A 19,890-nucleotide genomic window follows, 5' to 3' on the forward strand; every position below is an offset into this window, starting at 1 on the left:
AACAAGTCAGCTCCATAAGACAGAGACATTCTTCCCAGCAGCAATGATTCTATCCCATAGACATACATTGTTTTTAGCCCACTGTATTTCTGTAGCCAATGCTGTGGCAACATTTGCTGGGTATCAAAGACAACAGTAAAACCAAACATCTTTGTCTCTCACCTGACTATTAATGTTCTGAAAACAGGATTCAGCAAAGTCTAAGGAAAGTACATGGAGTAGGTGCCTGCCTATGCCACCCCTCTGCAGGTGATCAATCATGATTGTACCTAGCATGTACCTGGAGCAACGTAAAATAAATCACAACACCCTCCTCACAATCCTTGATCATGTGAGAAAACCATTCCTTGCCTTAGGAGTCTTCTTGTTTGTAGTTTTGCTCCTCTGGCTTGATGACTTACAGCATGGAAAAGATGTACAGGTTAAAAACTTGTGCCCTCTGCTAAAAATATTTTCAGCTGGCTACAAAAAAAGAGTTCAACCACATTAACTCTTTGCATGCTTTTTTTTTTGGCCACGCCGCATAGCTCTTGGGGATCTTAGCTCCCGACCAGGGAATTCCCTCATTGCATGTTTATGGCTGTTTTGAAAGTTAGCAGGCAAAGATGGTTTTGTTTTTGTTTTGTTTTTAAAGCTAGATCTGTGAAGTAACATGTGGAAGTAAGGAAATTCTATTCAGGAGTCAGAAGTCAGCTGTCACAGAAAATGCTCTAAGGGGAATCACTTAAAACGTCAAAAGCCTCCAAGAAGCTAGCGACATATCTGACCGGTCTATCCTGCCATTACAGTCTTGTGCTTTCCTACCACGGCAATCTTTAGTTAGCAACATTAAAGGCATTTGATGTAAATTAGTTTTGCAGATGATTATGAAAGTAGGTTTATCTCTGACCGACAGAACTAATTATAAAATGGGCTCAAGATTTCTATTGTAATCAAAGAACCACAAGCAGCTGTGGGTTTTATTATGGGAATTAAACAGGAGGTATTATGCTCTTAGGTGCTAAGGAAAACCTTGAAAAAAAGATGGAAAAATTACACACATAAATAAGAAATATAATTTTTTTTTTGAAAAGTGATAGTCCATTATAAAGCTTGCTTTGGTATTGAAAAAACAAAGTTCTGGTAAAATTTGCAGACACTGGTTTTTAAAGTCACAACTTTCAGTCAGCAGCATAACAAGGGCTTGTTTCTTTGGGTTTTTTTTGGCTGCATTGGGTCTTCATTGCTGCGCGTGGGCTTTCTCTAGTTGCGGCAAGCGGGCTTCTCATTGTGGTGGCTTCTCTTGTTGTGGAGCACAGGTTCTAGGCATGCGGGATTCAGTAGTTGCAGCACATGGGCTCAGCAGTTGCGGCACACGGGTCCCAGAGCATGCAGGCCTCAGTAGTTGTGGCGTGTGGGCTCATTAGTTGTGGCGTGCGGGCTCTAGAGTGCAGGCTCAGTAGTTGTGGCACACAGGCTTAGCTGCTCCACGGCATGTGGGATCTTCCCGGACCAGGGATCAAACCCGTATCCCCTGCACTGGCAGGGGGATTCTTAACCACTGTGCCACCAGGGAAGTCCCAAGGGCTTGTTTTATAAAGGTATTTTTATGGGAATAATGAAGACCTTTCTAAGTAGAATACATAAAGGGAAAATATTTGACTGCATGAAATTTTTAACTTCTTCATGTCACAAGACATTACAAACAAAAACATTTGCAATATTCTTTTTTTTTGCGATACACGGGCCTCTCACTGTTGTGGCCTCTCCCGTTGCGGAGCACAGGCTCCGGATGCGGAGGCTCAGTGGCCATGGCTCGTGGGCCCAGCCACTCCGCAGCATGTGGGATCCTCCCGGACCAGGGCACGAACCCACGTCCCATGCATCAGCAGGCGGACTCTCAACCACTGCACCACCAGGGAAGCCTGCAATATTCTTGATAATATTCTTGATAAACAGATTAACAATGCTGACAGAAAATGGGTAGATGCCCCAAACAAGCAATTCACAAAAGATACAAATAGCCAATAATCTAATGAAGACGTTCCATCTCGAAAATAAAAGAATTGAAAATGAAAATAAGATTTCTCATCTACTATTTTACATGAGTTAAAGAACCTACATGAAGAAAAAGGCACTTTTGTGTACCTTTTGTGGGAGTCTAAATTGGTTCGATTTTTTTTTAATGGTAAGCTGACAATACTTATCAACTTAAAATGTGTATCTCTTTTGATCAAATATTTTGCCTCTAAGAATCTGCCTGAAGAAGGCAGTAAGATTAGTATTAGTGTCTGTAAGGATGTCCAGGTTTAGAGTTATATATAAAATAGTGAAAATCCATCAATCAGGGTGGGTTAAACAAAATTTGGTATAGCCATACAGAAGAGCAGGGGTTAGGCAAACTTCTTCTATAAAGGATCAGAGAGTAAATACCCTTGACCTTGTGGACCAAATGATCTCTGTCACAACTAGTCTACTGTCATTGGAGTATGAAAGTAGCCATCAACAATTCCTAAATAAATGGGTGTGGCTGTGTTCCAAAAAAACTTTATTTACCAAAACAAGTAGCCCATTGACATAGTTTGCTGAGCCCTGCAACAAATAAGCAAGTATTAAAAATAATGTAGTTTTTCATTAATTGGTACAGAAAGTTCTATAAATAGATTGGTAAACAAAGCAGATGACAAAACATGCACCCCAAAAACTCACATTATATACCAATGAATACATACATACACACACAGAAAACACATATATTCACATAAAGCTATCTGCCTAAAATATATTTGTTTAATTCTAAGAAAAAGATAAATCAGGTTTTTTATATAAATTGCAGGAGTCATCAAACTATGGCTCAAGAAACAAAGTTTTATTGAAACAGAGACATACCCATTCATTTATGTATTGTCTATGGCTGCTTATACAACAAGAGAAGAACTGAACAGTTGTGACAAAGAATGTTTGGCAAGCAAAGCTTAAAATATTTATTATCTGGCCTTTTACAGAAAAGGTTTGCCCATGACCCCTGATTATCTACATTGTTAGATGAAGTCATTACCATTTTCTAAAAAAATTCCTTGGTTTGGGATTTCCCTGGTGGCACAGTGGTTGGGACTCCACGCTCCCAACGCAGGGGGCCCCAGTTCAATCCCTAGTTAGGGAACCAGATCCCACATGCTGCAACTAAGAGTTCACATGCCTCAACTAAGGAGCCCGCCTGCTGCAACTAAGACCTGGCGCAACCAAATAAATAAATAAAATAAAATAAATTCCTTAGTTTTCTCCAAGAGTCTTGCAGATTAAAAACACCAGAACATACCTAAAAAGGACCAAAGTCTAAAGTATGTCATAACATTTATGATGGGATTCTGGAAAACCAGCAGCCCTCAGGCACAGTTAACAGCTAATAACAAGTCTATAACCATAAAACTCCCCTTACAGTGGCAGCTTCTTTGACCAACTGAAAGCTGATTTGGGGATGCTCAGACAGCTCTTCTTACCTTGTGATCACATGGTAGTAGTAAATCTTCCCTTCTGGGTCTCGGGCTGTCTTCCAGTTGGGAGGTAAGACAATGGTTTTTGGTTTGGGAGGAGATGGGGGTGGTAAATCCAAGAGATTATTTGTCACAACCATTTCAGGCTAAAAAGACACACAAGTTCTTGATCAGTGACATTTCTTTTAATCTGGCTGAGAAGGACAAAAATAGTCTACTTAAGCAGTATGTAAAAACATACATCTTCCTCTTCTTTTAAAAAAAGATAAAAAGTAAAGGTACAATCTGGGAAATGATCAGAGACAGTGTATATGAAGAGCTTTAGGGATCTATCAGAAAATTCACAGCAGGCTTCGAGTTCACCATCCAATACACCATATTTAAAAATATTCAGCAGCTCATTATGTAGAACAATATTTTTCAACCTTAAAAAAACCAATGCTAAATGGCATATAACCAACTCCAAGATACCAATTAGCTGAATGGGCTTTAGATAGAAGCAAATATGATAAAATGTTAACATTTATCCATTATATATTTTTTGTATGTTTGAAACTTCATATTTATATTTAAAAAATATAGAAATGGGTGAACAGCTTGTTTTTCAGTTTAATTGAAAAAAAATTTTCTAAATAAATAGCTTTTAAAAATTTAATGCCACATTTTGAAAAACATAAAAACTTCATAATCACTGTTATAAACTGAATTGTGCTTCCCCCAAATTCATATGAAGCCCTAACCCCCAATGCGATTGTATTTGAAGACAGCACCTTTAAATAAGTAATTAAGGTTAAATGAGGTCTCGAGAGTGCGGCCCTAATGCAACAGGACTGGTGTCCTTATAAGAAGTGGAAGAGGCATCAGGGAATGTGCGCAGAGAAAAGACCAGGTGAGGGCACAGTGAGAAAGCAGCCATCTGCAAAACAGGAGCAGCCTCAGGAGACAGCAAACCTGCTGACACCTTGATTTTAGACCTGCAGGCTCCAAGACTATGAGAAAATAAATTTCTGTTAGTTAAGCTACGTAGTCTGTGGTATTTTGTTAAAGTAGCTCTAGTAAACTGATAATATAATCACGATAAGGACATATACTCTTAATTGTTCATTCTATGTAATCCAGTTAATAAAGAAAAAAATTTCCAACTTTACCTTTGCTTGAGCAGTTAAAGAGGAACCTAAGATCCCAGGCTCCGATAAAACATGGCCACTTTTAAGCAAACCTAAGTCTCTGAGCATTGCTGCTTTGTGCATACCCCCCAAGCCTTACTTCACAGAGCTGCTTTTTGTTGGCCACACTTAAGTTCCACTTCCTCCATTCCTGTAGTCCTCTATGTAGCCTATAAGGTGATCTCTTTCCCCTAAGCTTTCGTGTCACTTAAGAATATTCCAAATTATTCAATATCTACTAGATTACCAATCCTTCTCCAGTTTGGGAATAATTTTTTCCCCTCCTCAAATTCTACCTGCATATTTCATGACACTAAACGCTGACTACTTTTAGTATGATTCATTGTGATCCTCATCTCTCTTACTGGAATGTCAGCTTTTAAGCACAGGAATGGAATCTTACGTTTGTTTTCAAAACGCCTAGAAGGACCCAATTCACGGCAAGCCCTCAAATACCTGCCATACACACTGTCTTATTTCTAAGTGTTTCACATGTAGTCTTTTTACTCCATCTCCACCAACTGCCCTACTTATCGAAAGCCACCAGAATGCAACAAGAGCCTTCTCTGGAAATGTCAGTATTCTAACCTGCTAATTTGTTCATGTTTAGTTTCTCAACTGCTTCTAGTGCCAGCTCCTATTTCCCATTCCATCTAAAAACAGCATTTCATCAAGATTTCATCATATCCTTTTACATAGGTTGCAGAATACCAAAAGCTTCTTTCAATATATATTGTACAACATGTAAAGTGAACTATATCATTCAATTTTATATCTCTAGCCCTCAGTACAATATCATAGTCTAGTTCTCCATAAATAATGATGGAGCTAGTCTAGAAAACTATTACTTCAGAAATTCATAGCAAAGTGTAAGAATACAAGATCAGTCAGTTTAAATTACAAATAAAAAGGATCCTAAGGGCAAAGTACATATAAATTAACATAGCTGTAAGTTCCACAGAATTTTTGTTAATTGACAGAACTGTCGTGTAGTGCTCCCTCAGGGTCCACAGGCACTTGAGTGAAATTGGAGACTACAAAAATTTTTATAAAAAACAAACAAACAAAAAAGGAGTAAAAAACCCCCTAACTAAACCAAACAAAAAGTAATCTTTCTAAATATAAGGTAGGTAGCCAAGGAGAGTTTTAGCAACCAAAATATTTCTTACTGGCTGTAAGGGCTGAGGCTGCCCTGGTGCAACTATTGTAGTCACGGCTGTGGCTGGCTGTACCACCACTCCTTGTGGGTGAGCTGTGAAAATCTGTTGTCCCTGGATGTACTGAAGACTTGGCTGGGCATAACTCTAAAAGATAAAATGAAGAAATTCACAATTTATAGTTTTCTAGCTCTTAATAAACAGTATCTGACTTCCAAGTTGACAAATCTTATTGGAAGATACACCCATTAATTTTTTTTTAACTTTAAATGTGAATATTTTACTACAAATGTGTAAAACAATCTTTTACTTCAAACTTTTTTTCTTTTTTGAATAATTCCCTAGTCATTTACTTACTTTGATTTTACTTTATCATAAAAAGTTAGAAAACTTTTTTGAGGCGGAGGCGGGGATGGGGGTGGGGTGGAGTACTCATGAAACCTGTCTAATTGTTTGGCTTCAATGAGACTTGAGTAACAACTGAAGTGCTACTCCTAGGATACCTGAGAAAGAGCTCCACACAATGCTCTTTACAGAGAGCGTTTTAACTACCAACTCCTAATAACTAACAGCTTGTTTTGTTTTGTTTTGTTTCTTTGCAGTATGCAGGCCTCTCACTGCTGTGGCCTCTCTCGTTGCGGAGCACAGGCTCCGGATGCGCAGGCTCAGCGGCCATGGCTCACGGGCCCAGCCGCTCCGCGGCATGTGGGATCCGCCCGGACCAAGGCACGAACCCATGTCCCCTGCATCGGCAGGTGGACTCCCAACCACTGCACCACCAGGGAAGCCCTAACAGCTTGTTTTGACTGGAAAAGGTCAAAAAGAGTGATCCACAGTAGAGGAAGCTGAAGGTGATCAAATTTTAAACTAGCTTTCTAGCTTTTTGTAGGCTTCTATAAGAAAGACAGCGGAATTCAATATATCTAAAATCCTTATGACACACTGATTTATATATATAGTGCTTTATCAAGCAGAAAAGCCCTTTTGCATATATTATCTCACTCAATCCTGACCACCATCAGAGGTGGGTGTATCTCCCACACCTGGAGTTATATAACAAATAAGTACCATGGCTAGCTAGGACTTAAACCTACTCTGAAATTACGATAGAAAAACTGTTTAAAGAAGTGGCAAGAAGCCCTGAAAACAAACTTGTTTTGTTAAAAGGTGATGACTACCAAGGAGCTGAACAGATACGTATTTAAGGACAGATTTTGACCCTATAAACTGAGATTCTATCAGGTAAAATGATTCAGAAGTATTAATTGATAAGTACTCAAAATACAAAATATAATCAAAATATAATTATTCCAAATGATACCAGTAAAGACCCAAGGAGTCTGAATAGGTAAAATGTAGCTGCCCGGCAGATTTCTGGATGAATAATTACTGAGAAGACACACAGAAAGAGGAAGAATACAATACGTGATTCAGTATTGCAAACAGCTTTATCTACACATTATCATAAACCAGATTCAATGCTAACTGTCAAAGCAGAATTGTCAGAATAGTATCACAAAGCTGAGAGAAAAATGTATACCTCAGAAATATTTTCATCTCTAGGTATTTGGATACAAGATGGGAAATATGTGCAACATCAAAAATTTTGTAGAAATTTATCTCCTCACCTAACTCCTGCCCCAAAGCCTGAAATTTGATTAAATCCAAAACACTTTTCAACACTGACATATAACCAGACAATACTGAATCAGAAGTCAGTACCAAAGAAGTATTAGCAACAAAGATGACCAAATACTGCTTAAAAAATTAAAAAGCATACTCTAAAGATAAAATATAAATAATTCTTAAAGTTCTTCTTTAACTTTGATAAAATAAACCATAAAACAAAACATATCTAACTGGGCTCTATTCTATGATCACCAATCTATCTGGAAAGTTAAGTTTCCAAGGAAGTTTCTAAGGGCCGACGCCCAGAAGGAAGCATCCTCAAGAGGCAAGTTACTGTGCATGTAGGAGGTTAACACGTATGTGCTGGTAACCCTGATTCTGAGTAGAAACAGTTTCTGGGAGGCTGAAGAGGACAGATGGATAAACTGGAATTTTCCCAACCCACTAAGCCAAACACCAGATACTGTAACGAATCCCAAATTTAACTTCTTCCTGACCCACTCTCCTAATCTAATCTATCGGCAAATTCCGTTGGCTCTGCATTTTTTATATATGTATGTATATGTGCACGTCTATCTGTATGTATGAGTTTATACATATGTGTGTGTATGTGTGTGTGTGTATATATATATATATATATAAAATAAAATCTGATCATTTCTTACATCTCTCCTTCTACTATTCCAGTATAAGTGGCCATATTCTCTTGCCTAGATTACTCAACAGTCTTTTAACTGATCTCCCTACTTCTGCCCTTGACTCCCACAATCTCTTCACCCAGAGCAACCAGAGCGAGTCTCTTAAAATACGTCAAATCACGCCAGTCCGCTGTAACTGCTCCAGTGGATTTTCACATTATTCAGACTAACAGCCCAAATCCTCACAAAGCCCTGACCATCTTGTTCCTCTCCAAGGCCTTGACCTCATTTCCTACTACAGGTGTACCTCAGAGATATTGTGGGTTCAGTTTCAGAACATGCAATAAAGTGAATATTGCAATAAAAAGTGTATCACATGAATATTTTGGTTTCCCAGCACATATAAAAGTTATGCTTCACTATACTGTACTCTATTAAGTGTACAGTAACAATAGGTCTAAAAAACAATGTACATACCTTAATTTAAAAATGCTTTACTGCTTAAAAATGCTGACCATCCTCTGAGCCTTCAGAGAGTCATGATCTGTCTGCTGGTGGAGGGTCTGGCCTCGATGTTGATGGCTGCTGACTGGGTGGCTGTGGCAATTTCTTAAAATAAGACAATGAAGCTTTTGCCACATTGACTGACTCTTCCTTTCACCATTTCTCTAGAGTACGTGATGCTATTTGATAGCATTTTACCCACAGTAGAACTGCTTTCAAAATTGGAGTCAATCTTCTTAAACTTGCCTCTGCTTTATCAACTAAATATATGTAATATTCTAAATCCTCTGATATCATTTCAACAATCTTCACAGCCTCTTTACCAGGAGTAGATTCCATCTCAAGAAACTACTTTCTTTTTTGCTCATCCATAAGAAGTAACTCCTCATCCATTCAAGTTTTATCATGAGACTGTAGCAGTTCAGTCACATCTTCAGGCTCTGCTTCTAATTTTAGTTCACTTGCTATTTCTACCACATCTGCAATTACTTCCACCACTGAAGTCTTCAACCCCTCCAAGTTATCAATTAGAGTTGGAATCAACTCTATCTTCTGGATAACTTGCTGCAGTTTCTACATGAGCACTTGCTGCTTCACCTTGCACTTTAATGTTGCAGAGATGGCTTCTTTCCTCCAACCTCATGAACCAACCTCTGCTAAATTTCAAACTTTTCTTCTGCAGCTTTCTCCCCCATCTCAGCCTTCATAGAACTGAAGAGAGTTAGGGACCTGGTTCTGGATTAGGCTTTGGCTTAAGGGAATGTTGTGGCTGGTATGATCTTCTATCCAGACCACTAAAACTTTCTTCATATATATCAGCAATAAGGCTGATAAGACTATTTTGCTTTCTTATCAATTTCCTTCAAGAACTTTTCCTTTGCATTCACAATTTGGCTAACTGGCACAAGAGGCCTAGCTTTTGGCCTATCTCAGCTTTCAACTTGCTTTCCTCACTAAACGTCATCATTTCTAGGTTTTGATTTAAAGTGAGAGATGTATGACTCTTCCTTTCACTTGATATTTAGAGGCCATCGTAGGGTTATTAATTGGCCTAATTTTAATATTATTTTGTCTCAGGGAGTAGGGAGGCCCAAGGAGAGGGAGAGAGATCGGAAAATGGCCAGTTGGTGGAGCAGGAAGAACACAACACTTACCGATGAAGCTCGCTGGCTTATATGGGCTCAGTTCATGACACCCCAAAACAATTACAATAGTAATGTCAAAGATCACTGATCACAGCTCACCATAACAAATATAATAATAATGAAAAAGTCTGAAATAGTGCAAAAATTATCAATTTGTGACACAGAGACATGAAGTAAGCAAATGCTATTGGAAAAATGGCACCAACAGACTTAATTTGACACAGGGTTGCCACAAACCTTCAATGTGTAAAAAATGCAGTATCTGCAAAGCACAATAAAATGAGGTGTGCCTGTACTGTCACCTTAACTCATTTGGAAAAGGAAAGGCTTCACAATTATATCACACATTTTGAATGACAAACATTTCATATCCTGATTTTGAAAAAAAAATTTTTTAAGATAGATCAAGATACTAATTTTGAGAACAACTGTCAACAGGATGAAACATGTTATCTTCAGAGTGATCAAGAGGTTAAACACCCAAATCTACAATAGAAAAATGCTAATATTTTGGAGGGTAAAATTTCTTTGACCCTCAGTGAAACTACGTTCATGAAGAATTTATCTGACAAGATCACAGTTGTGTAAGGCTTATCATGGAGACACTCTAAAGGATTCAATTAATGTGTAGTAAAGCTGTGGTTTCTTTAGCATGAAAAGTCTGGCTACAAATGTTGGTTGTGAGATAACTTCTAAACTGAAATGGCATTACCCAGCTTGATCATTCCCTGTATTTACTAGATATGGCTCCAGACAAATTTTATCTGTTTCTAAAGTGCAAAGATGTATTTAAAGGGTAACAATTTATCAACAGGAAAGAATGTTACACATACTGAAAATAATTCCCAAAGGAAATGCAATGCCAAAAACATCTTAACAATATCACTGCAAAAAAACCCAAAAACCCCCTAAAAACAAAACCTAAACAAACAAAAACACCCAAAATTGCAACATTCATTTGCAGATATAGTGTTTGAAACTCAAACTGTCAAACAGTATAGGGAAAATAAACATTTTCTAGGGTTCTGTAGTGCCTACCCAAACTAGCTGACAAACGCCAAAGCCAAAACAATTAACAGCAATAAAAAGGGGAAACTGGTTTGCAGTCCCACTGAAATAATACAAAAGATGTACACATTTGTGAGATATATCCAAATAGCATGTGCCTGCAAAATTTATCCATTTACTGGAAGAAAGCCTGTTGGAGATTGGCTCTACCTACAAGGGACTTGAAATTACACAAAACATAAATCCAGTCTAGAAATATCTTTAAAATGTGACTTCTAATGGGAATTTTAAGAGAGGGTCCAATATGTTATAGAGGGGAAAACATAATTGTTCTGCTCCCACTTCTAAAGGGAAAAAAACAGCTATTACTTTATATCTGAGTCACTTCACTTATGTGAACAATTTACAGTCTAAGCACTCAATTTTCTGAGATGTAATTTAGTGTAACTTTTTAAGAATAGGTCACTCTAATGTCACAAGACCACTATAAAGCACATGGCCTCAGTTAAAACGGAGCTTGTATGTCTAATAAGCAGCTGTGGCAAAAAATTAAAGTCACCTTCTGATAACACAACTGCTCCAAATTTCAAAGATACTGCATATGTACACATACTCACAAATTTTTATTATACCATATCACATGCTACTTCATTGTCAAGGTTATACCTTATTATAGGTTATACCTATAATTATACCTCAGCTCATGTTGGTATGGTTGATATTTGATTTGAACAACACAGGCCTCAACATAGACCAGATATTATGAGCCAGACACCAGATAGATGACCTTGATCAGCTGTAATTCACAGCCCACTAATGTCAATACTCTCAGTATTAAGGTAACTAAGTAAGAACTATAATTAAACCTTCAAGGTATATGGTGCTTTAAATTTATCATTACTAACATCCATTATCTCATACAAACCTCAACCACTCTGAGGCATTCTGCTCATTTAATAAATGAGAAAACTAAAACTGAAGAATCTAAGTGCCTGTCTCCAGGACACACAGTAAGTGACAGACTAGGACTTAAAATACACACGCTAACAACATGCTCTATGCTTCTCATTACCCAGAGTTGAACATCATCTCTGATCAACTAATCTCATAAAGGGAAGCATAGTCTGAAGCATCTTAGTCCATTTATCAACTATTCTAGCACACAAAAAGCAGATTAGGGAGTCAATAAATGACTCCTTGGTAGGAACAGACTGAAAACTGGAAATAAAATTGTAATACTTGGGCTTCCCTGGTGGCACAGTGGTTGAGAGTCCGCCTGCCGATGCAGGGGACATGGGTTCGTGCCCCGGTCCTGGAGGATCCCACATGCCGCGGAGCGGCTGGGCCAGTGAGCCATGGCCGCTGAGCCTGCGCATCCGGAGCCTGTGTTCCGCAACGGGAGAGGCCACAACAGTGAGAGGCCCGTGTACCGCAAAAAAAAAAAAAAAAAAAAAAAAAAAAAATTGTAATACTTGAGTCTTAAGGCTATGACTAAACCCTAGAGAAATCTTTTGCTCACTGGGATGGAAAAATAAATTCTATTTTAGAAGAACAACCATAAGATCACTGAGCTCTCTACTAAAGAGTCTTTAATTCTGTAGGAGGCAGAATTATGCATAACAAACACCACCACCACCAACAATAAAAAGCTAAGAAAATTGATAGCCAATAACCAATAATGCCCATTTTCTTACCTGCTGTATTTAGCCCTATAACATTAATTTTAAGCCAAACATGAAAGGAAAAACACACACAAAAAAAACTAAGTATAAGAATGTTCAGTGCAGTATTATTTATAATTATGAAAAAGAACTTTCAATTTAAACAACTACCCCAGGAAAATGGATAAACAGCGACCTTATAAGCAAATGTGGTATTATACAGACGTTAAAATGTGTATGTGGGGCTTCCCTGGTGGCGCAGTGGTTGAGAGTCCACCTGCCGATGCAGGGGACATGGGTTCGTGCCCTGGTCCAGGAAGATCCCACATGCCGTGGAGTGGCTAGGCCCGTGAGCCATGGCCACTGAGCCTGCGTGCCTGGAGCCTGTGCTCCGCAACGGGGGAGGCCACAACAGTGAGAGGCCCACGTACCGCAAAAAAAAAAAAAAAAAAAAAAAAAGTGTATGTATGCATATATATATATATATACACACACACACACACACACACACACACACAAAAATACAGAGTAATTTGGAAAAACGGTTAAGAATCATGTTACACAGAAAAACATGGGATAAAAAAACTTCCAAGTCTTCAAAATTACAAATTCATAAAATATATAAACATGTAAAGAGATCATAAAAAATGAAGGGAGGGGCTTCCCTGGTAGCGCAGTGGTTGGGAATCTGCCTGCCAATGCAGGGGACATGGGTTCGAGCCCTGGTCTGGGAAGATCCCACATGTCGCAGAGCAACTAGGCCCGTGAGCCACAACTACTGAGCCTGCGCGTCTGGAGCCTGTGCTCCACAAGAAGAGAGGCCACAACAGTGAGCGGCCCACGCACCACGATGAAGAGTGGCCCCCGCTCACCGCAAGTAGAGAAAGCCCACGCACAGAAATGAAGACCCAACACAGCCAAAAATAAATAAATAAATAAAATCTAAAAAAAAATGAAGGCAGTTAATACAGTTAAGGTTTTCAGAATTAAAGCAGGACACTTTGTCACGGCCTTTTGGACAAAATTTTGATACAGCTTCATAACAAAAATACAAACAGAAGTAAAAATCACTTCTGTTACCTCAATACTAAGTAATGTGTATAGGAAACATCTCTGGGAGTCTCTGCCATCCATAATAATTCACCTTTAAGGGGTGACGAGGAATGAAGGGAGAGACATAGGAATGTGGTGAAGACGATGCCTTAAAGAGGCTTTTTTTTTTTTTAATGTATTGGTTTTATAAAAAAGAAAAGAAATTTGATTTAAAACCACAAAAATACACTTCAAAAGTTATTCTCTCTCTCTCTCTCGCTGATCACTTGCTTTTGGGGAAGCCAGCTGGCATGTTGTAAGCAGCGCTATTGAGAGTGGTAAGGAACCAAGGACAGCTAACAACCATGTGAGTGAGCTTGAAAGTAAACCTTCCATCCCGTCTAGTCTTCAGATGACTACAACCCTGCTTAATAGCTTGACTGTAATTTCATGACTCTGAGCCAGAACCACCCAGCCAAATTGCTTCTGAATTCCTGACCCACAGAAACTATGAGATAATAATTACTTACTGTTTTAAACTGCTAAGTAATTTGTGACACAATAGATAACTAGTATATATAAAATTATCCAATATGTAAAAGTGATCAATGGCAGGACTTCCCCCTCACATCAGATTTAACATCCCATAAACAGACAGTAAAACAGACAAGAGTTATTTCCAAAATTAGTTACCTGTACAATTGGTGGAGTTGTCTGTGAGTAGGGTGATGTCACACCATAGACAGTTGGACAAGCCTGTCCTTGATAATATATGGTTGCTTGAGACTGTGCAGGAGAGTACTGCTGCTGAACACTCACGGACTGTTGGTTTGAATCCCAAACACCATAATTCTGTCCCTGGACTGGGCCTGGGGCTGGCACTGGCAAGACGGTGACACTAGAGTCTTGGTGTACCACACCATCACTTTGGGCCACATACTGTGAACTGGAAACTTCCACAGGGGCTGCCACATGTGGCACCACTGGCACAGGTGGAGGGGCAGCAAGGGGTTCTGTAGAATGTCCCACCAAGGGCTGAGAATGATCATAAGGAGCAGGAGAACACACAGGATCCATGCTGGGTGTGGGGAGGAGCACCTTTCCAGCATTAGGATTGCTGGGATCCACATAGGCCTGCATGGGGTAACCTGGTGGGTAGCCAGCAAAGGGGTGATGAGGGGCACTGTAGCCAAGAGAGTCATAGGGCAGTGGAGATGTCATTCCCAGGTTCTGCATCTGCTGCTGTTGTTTTTGAGCCTCCCGCTGAGCTACCTCCTGCTCAAACAACTTTCGACGCTCCTCTGTAGAAAGTTTATTGCGATCTTTAATTCGTACTTTCTTTTTAGAAGTTGGTGTATCATATCTAGAAAGAAAACAATAAGAGCACCACAAAAAGTTTTTCCCTAAATCAGAGACATAACCAAAGCACTAATAAATGTTATGCCACTCGATACTAAACCATTAACCACACCAACTCCAATTTGGCACTGGCTGAAAATCATACTCAAAATTACTTAAGGAGTTTTGCAGATAGGAGAGAACCTCAAGGAAATAGACACTTAGATGAAAATAATAACTTTATCCTTATCCTCAGCTTCTAGAACTTCAAACTAAAGATACATGTAGTATCCTAAATAGATTCTTCTTTATAGTTAAGTTCTGTAGTTCTGTAACTACAAATTCTGAAATTAAAACAAAAACCCAAATACACTAATAAAAGCTACAGAATTTGATGTATGTCTGACCACACGCATTAATATCAACACAGGTTAGTTAAGTGAAAGACAAGCATGTACACATAAAAGTATGGGGGGTTATATTCACATACTCTTTGTGCAGTACCAAGTATAATATCATATTGCTAAACCTAATACCCTGTGATAGTTTTGACAAGTATCCCCAGTAAGCCCCCAAGAAACCATCAGCTCTAACATTCACAGGAGAACTGAGGACTTAAAAGATTCTTTTGTGAAGTTCTATGGACTGAATCAAACTTTTGAGAAAGGCTCTTGGCAAAAATGAAAAATGACAACTAATTTCAAGACGTTTCATTGCAAAGAAACATCTAATAATAGATTCATGGATAAGGGTACAGCATTTATCCAAACAACAAAAAATATATGGTCTAAAAACCTCGTAGTTGAAAACTTCCTTTAAAGTGTTAGTGGGGTGGTAGTACCCTTAGCTGCCTGGCAGAAACAAATGCAAACAGTCTATAGAAGAGAGCACCTTAAATCCAGGCCTCAATGAATTCCTACAGATTAAGTTCTAAGGAACAGGAGTTCATTAGAAAATAAATCTTGCCATTTGTAACAACATGGATGGACCTAGAGGGTATTATGCTGAGAAAAATAAGTAAGACAAAGAAAGATAAATACTGTATGATTTCACTTGTATGTGGAATCTAAAAAACAAAACAAATGAACAAACAGAGTTACAGATACAGAGAACAAACAGCTGGTTGCCAGAGGGGAGAGGGGAAGAAAGAAACAGGTAAGGGAGATTAAGAGGTACAAAAATTCAGTTGCAAAATAAATGAATCACACGGTATGAAATGTACAGTGTGGGGACTATAGTAAAAAACTATGTAATATCTTTGTAAGGTGACATACCGTAATTAGACTTATTGTGGTGATCATTTTGGTATAGAAATATCAAATTACTATGCTGTGTAACAGGAACTAACAGTGCTGTAGGTTGATTATACTTCAAAAAAACTCACAGAAACAAACTCATAAAAGATAAACATGTACTAGGAATATACTGTACCACATGATACATATATAATGAACACTGCTGTATGTTCTATATGAAAGTTAAGAGAGTAAATCCTAAGAGTTCTCATCACAAGGAAAGGTATTTTCCCCTATTTCTATAATTTTGTATCTACATGAGATGATGGATGTTCACTAAACTTATTGTGATGATCATTTCATGATGCAAGTCAAATCATATGCTTAACATCTTAAACTTATACTGTGCTGTATGTCAATTATATCTCACTGAAAGCAAAAAAAAAAGGTGTATAATTATAAAATTATAAAATACCCACCCACACACACACATACACACACACACACACACACACACACACAAGTGAGAGGAAGAGACATATAAAGACTGTTGATGCTGGAATTATCACACACAAAATATTAGAGATGTTTAATATGTTTAATAAGATAAAAGAGGCTATTAAAAATATGCCTAAGGAACAGGACCATAAAATACTATCAGGCAGATTTGAATAAGAACCCCATGAAGCATCTAGAAAGGAAAAAGAATGAAAATTAAAACTCAATTATCATATAAAATTGAAATTGCACATACATGGCAAAATTCTACTTAAATATCCAAGAGAAACTTTTGCACATGTACACCAAAATAAGATAACAGCACTATACATAATAGAAAAAGCTTTATAACAAAACATTATACAGTAATAAAAATAAACTGATACTATTATGAATAAATCTTAGTAAATAAATATCAAGTCAAAACAAAGTACTGTCAAATTAAATGCAAAATAATCGCCTTTTCATACAGTTAAAACTAACATATTTTTAAGAAATATATATTAGATGACATAAAACTATATTTAAAAAAAGGCAGGCCAGGGTACAATGAACACAGACTCCAACAGATACTACTTGCTATCACAAGTAGTAAAGACAGGGGACGGTGCAGAAATAAGTGTCACAGCAAGGTTTATATAATTGTTAAGATCCTGACTTTTGTGCTGGGACCTCCAGGGCTCATTACATTACAGTAAATGTATGGAGAAAAGGTCCATGGATAGAAATAAGTGTCATGAACCAAGAAATAACCTAATATTCAATTCAATTCAGTGCCCATAAGAGCCATGGTATGGTTAAGCAAGAGATTAGATCTGAAGAGAATTAGTAACTTGGAAGATGATCTTCAAATTTAAAAAGTTCAATGAATTTCAACCAGGTTGAAAAAAAAAAGAAATCCTCATATAAACACAGGGAAACGATAATGCGGAACACCAAATAAAGAGAACTTCTTAAAAGCAGGCCAAGAGAAAAGCCAGGTTACTTAACAAAGAATAGCAACCAACAAGTTTTGTAAAATCAATAAGGAAAGTCAGAAGAATGAAGAATAACAGCTTCAAAGTATTCAGAAAAACTGTCAACCCAAAAGAACTTCCTTTCAAAAATGAGAATAAATGTTCACATAAAGACTTGTTTATAGCCAGTAATATTCACAATAGTCATCTGGAAACAATCCAAATGCCTATCAACTAATGAATTTATAAACAAACTATAGTATATCTATACAATGGACTACTACTAAGCACTAAAAAAGAACTGAGATGCATAATAACATGGATGAATATCTCAAATATAATATGCTAAGTGAAAGAAGACAGAATATATTTTATAGTATATGATACCATATATATGACATTGTGGAAAAGACAAAACCAAGTCAGAAAGGAGATCAGTGGTGGCCAGGGACTAGGAGTAGAAGAAGGGGACGCACTACAAAGGGGTAAGAGATAATTTTATGAGGTGATGAAATGTTCTACTGGGTTGGCCCAAAAGTTTGTTTGGATTTTTCCGTAAGATGTTATGGACAAACCCAAATGAACTTTTTGGCCAACCCAATATATAACCTCTGTGGTTGTAGTTACATAACTGTATGCATCTGACAAAACTCAGTGAACACTACACTTAAAATCATGAATTTTACTGTAAGCAATTTATACTTGCTGGTTAGATAAAGCTGATTTTTAAAATTGAGGGTGAGCAATGCAAACAAAACATGAAAAACACTTTTTAGACAAAAACTGAAATATTATGAAGAGAAACTCACTAAAAGAAACCATTTAGGGACTTCCCTGGTGGCGCAGTGGTTAAGAATCTGCCTGCCAATGCAGGGGACATGGGTTCGATCCCTGGTCTGGGAAGATCCCACATGCCAGGGAGCAACTAAGCCCAAGCACCACAACTACTGAGCCTGAGCTCTAGAGCCTGCGAGCCACAACTATTGAAGCCCACGCACCTAGAGCTGGTGCTCCACAACAAGAGAAGCCACCTCAATGAGAAGCCCACGCACCGCAAGGAAGAGTAGCCCCCTCTTGCCGCAACTAGAGAAAGCCTGCACGCAGCAACGAAGACCCAACGCAGCCAAAAATAAATAAATAAACAATAATTTAAAAAAAGAAACCATTTAAAGGGGTCTGAGATAAGAAAGAAGAGAAACTAGTAAATGTACACAAACTAAAAACATCAGTTGGTCTACATAAAAAAATTAACAATAACTGATGGGAGGAGAGAGAAGGAATTATAATACTGGACAATAATACCATGTAAATTGGGAAGGCTGAATGGTCAGAGTAAGTACTTATGTTGTTCAGGATATTGATTAGCTTCAAATTTTATTAAATTGAAACAACCAGTTAAAGAATTAAAGAGTTGCCATAAAAGATTAAAAAAAAAAAAAAACCACCCAATCAGCTATAAGCTATTTATTAGACACAGAAAAGTTAAAAGTAAAAGGAAGGAAGAGCCTTCCTGGGACAGGACTTGCCCCCTATCCTCTGCTTTAGCTCCTCTCTGAAGTACCTAGACAACAGTATTTGATGCACATTTCCTGAGTTGTTTTACAGATGTGAAAACCCCCACCAAATGGAAGATGTTAACTACTTAAAGACCAGGAGCACATAGCCCCAGGCCTCCTTAAGCCTAAGGACTGATAATATTAACCCCTGTTACCTTACCCTCACCTGGCTTTTAAAAATGCTTTGCGGAAACCCTTCAGGGAGCTTGGGGTTTTTTTTTAGAGCATGAGCCACCCATCTTCTTGCATGGCCCTGTGATAAACCTTTCCCTGCTCCAAAAAATAAAAAATAAAATAAAATAAAAGGAAGAAAGATATACCAGTTAAATCCTACTAAAAGGAAGATAAGCATATTTCTATGAATATCAAACAAGAGACTATAAAGCAAGCTTCAATAAAATTCTAAGAACTGTTATCATACAGATCAATTAATGACAAATTGAAAATTTAACAAAAAGAAATTTAAATACATTGTATACCCTAATAGTATTTAGAACTAGATTATGAAGCTGCATTAACAAGAGTAGTTCAAGCAGTCTTACAGTTCTTAAACACTTCTATCAGAAGAGAAAAATTAATGAGCTAAGAATCCCAATTGCTCCAGTTAAGAAATTAAAAAAACAATATAACAAGCCTAAAAAAGCCTAAAAAAATATGAGTAGAAATCAATTACCAAGACAAAAAATGCTATCATTCTGTGATTTGCATTGGAGGTATTGCTAGCAAAGTAACATGAACAAGGCATAAGAATTAGAAAGGAAAACCAAAACAAATTCATATGATATGGACTGTTGACAATGACAAAAAAAGGAGACAGTGGGGCAAAAAAAAAATCCTATACTCTTGAAATTAATACAAGTTTTGTAATGGTTAACAAAAATAGGATCAATATAC

General features: G+C 37.7%; 1 protein-coding gene across 2 annotated transcripts in view; it reads right to left on the bottom strand.

The window, feature by feature from the left end:
• Window positions 1-19,890, bottom strand: part of SETD2 (SET domain containing 2, histone lysine methyltransferase) — a 113,183-nt gene that overhangs the window by 9,334 nt on the left and 83,959 nt on the right. For both annotated transcript variants that reach the window (XR_003796528.1, XM_029241558.1), the window contains 3 exons: window positions 14,107-14,776; window positions 5,809-5,943; window positions 3,480-3,619 (listed from right to left, as the gene is read on the bottom strand). Coding sequence is in view for 1 of the 2 variants with exons in the window: in XM_029241558.1 (XP_029097391.1) it covers window positions 3,480-3,619; window positions 5,809-5,943; window positions 14,107-14,776 (945 nt within the window). In the remaining variant the exon portion in view is untranslated. The remainder of the gene's footprint in view (window positions 1-3,479; window positions 3,620-5,808; window positions 5,944-14,106; window positions 14,777-19,890) is intronic.

The sequence above is a fragment of the Monodon monoceros genome, unplaced genomic scaffold (genome assembly GCF_005190385.1).
Source record: "Monodon monoceros isolate NGI ecotype Baffin Bay Population unplaced genomic scaffold, NGI_Narwhal_1 Super_Scaffold_3, whole genome shotgun sequence".
Classification (NCBI taxonomy): Eukaryota; Metazoa; Chordata; class Mammalia; order Artiodactyla; family Monodontidae; genus Monodon; species Monodon monoceros.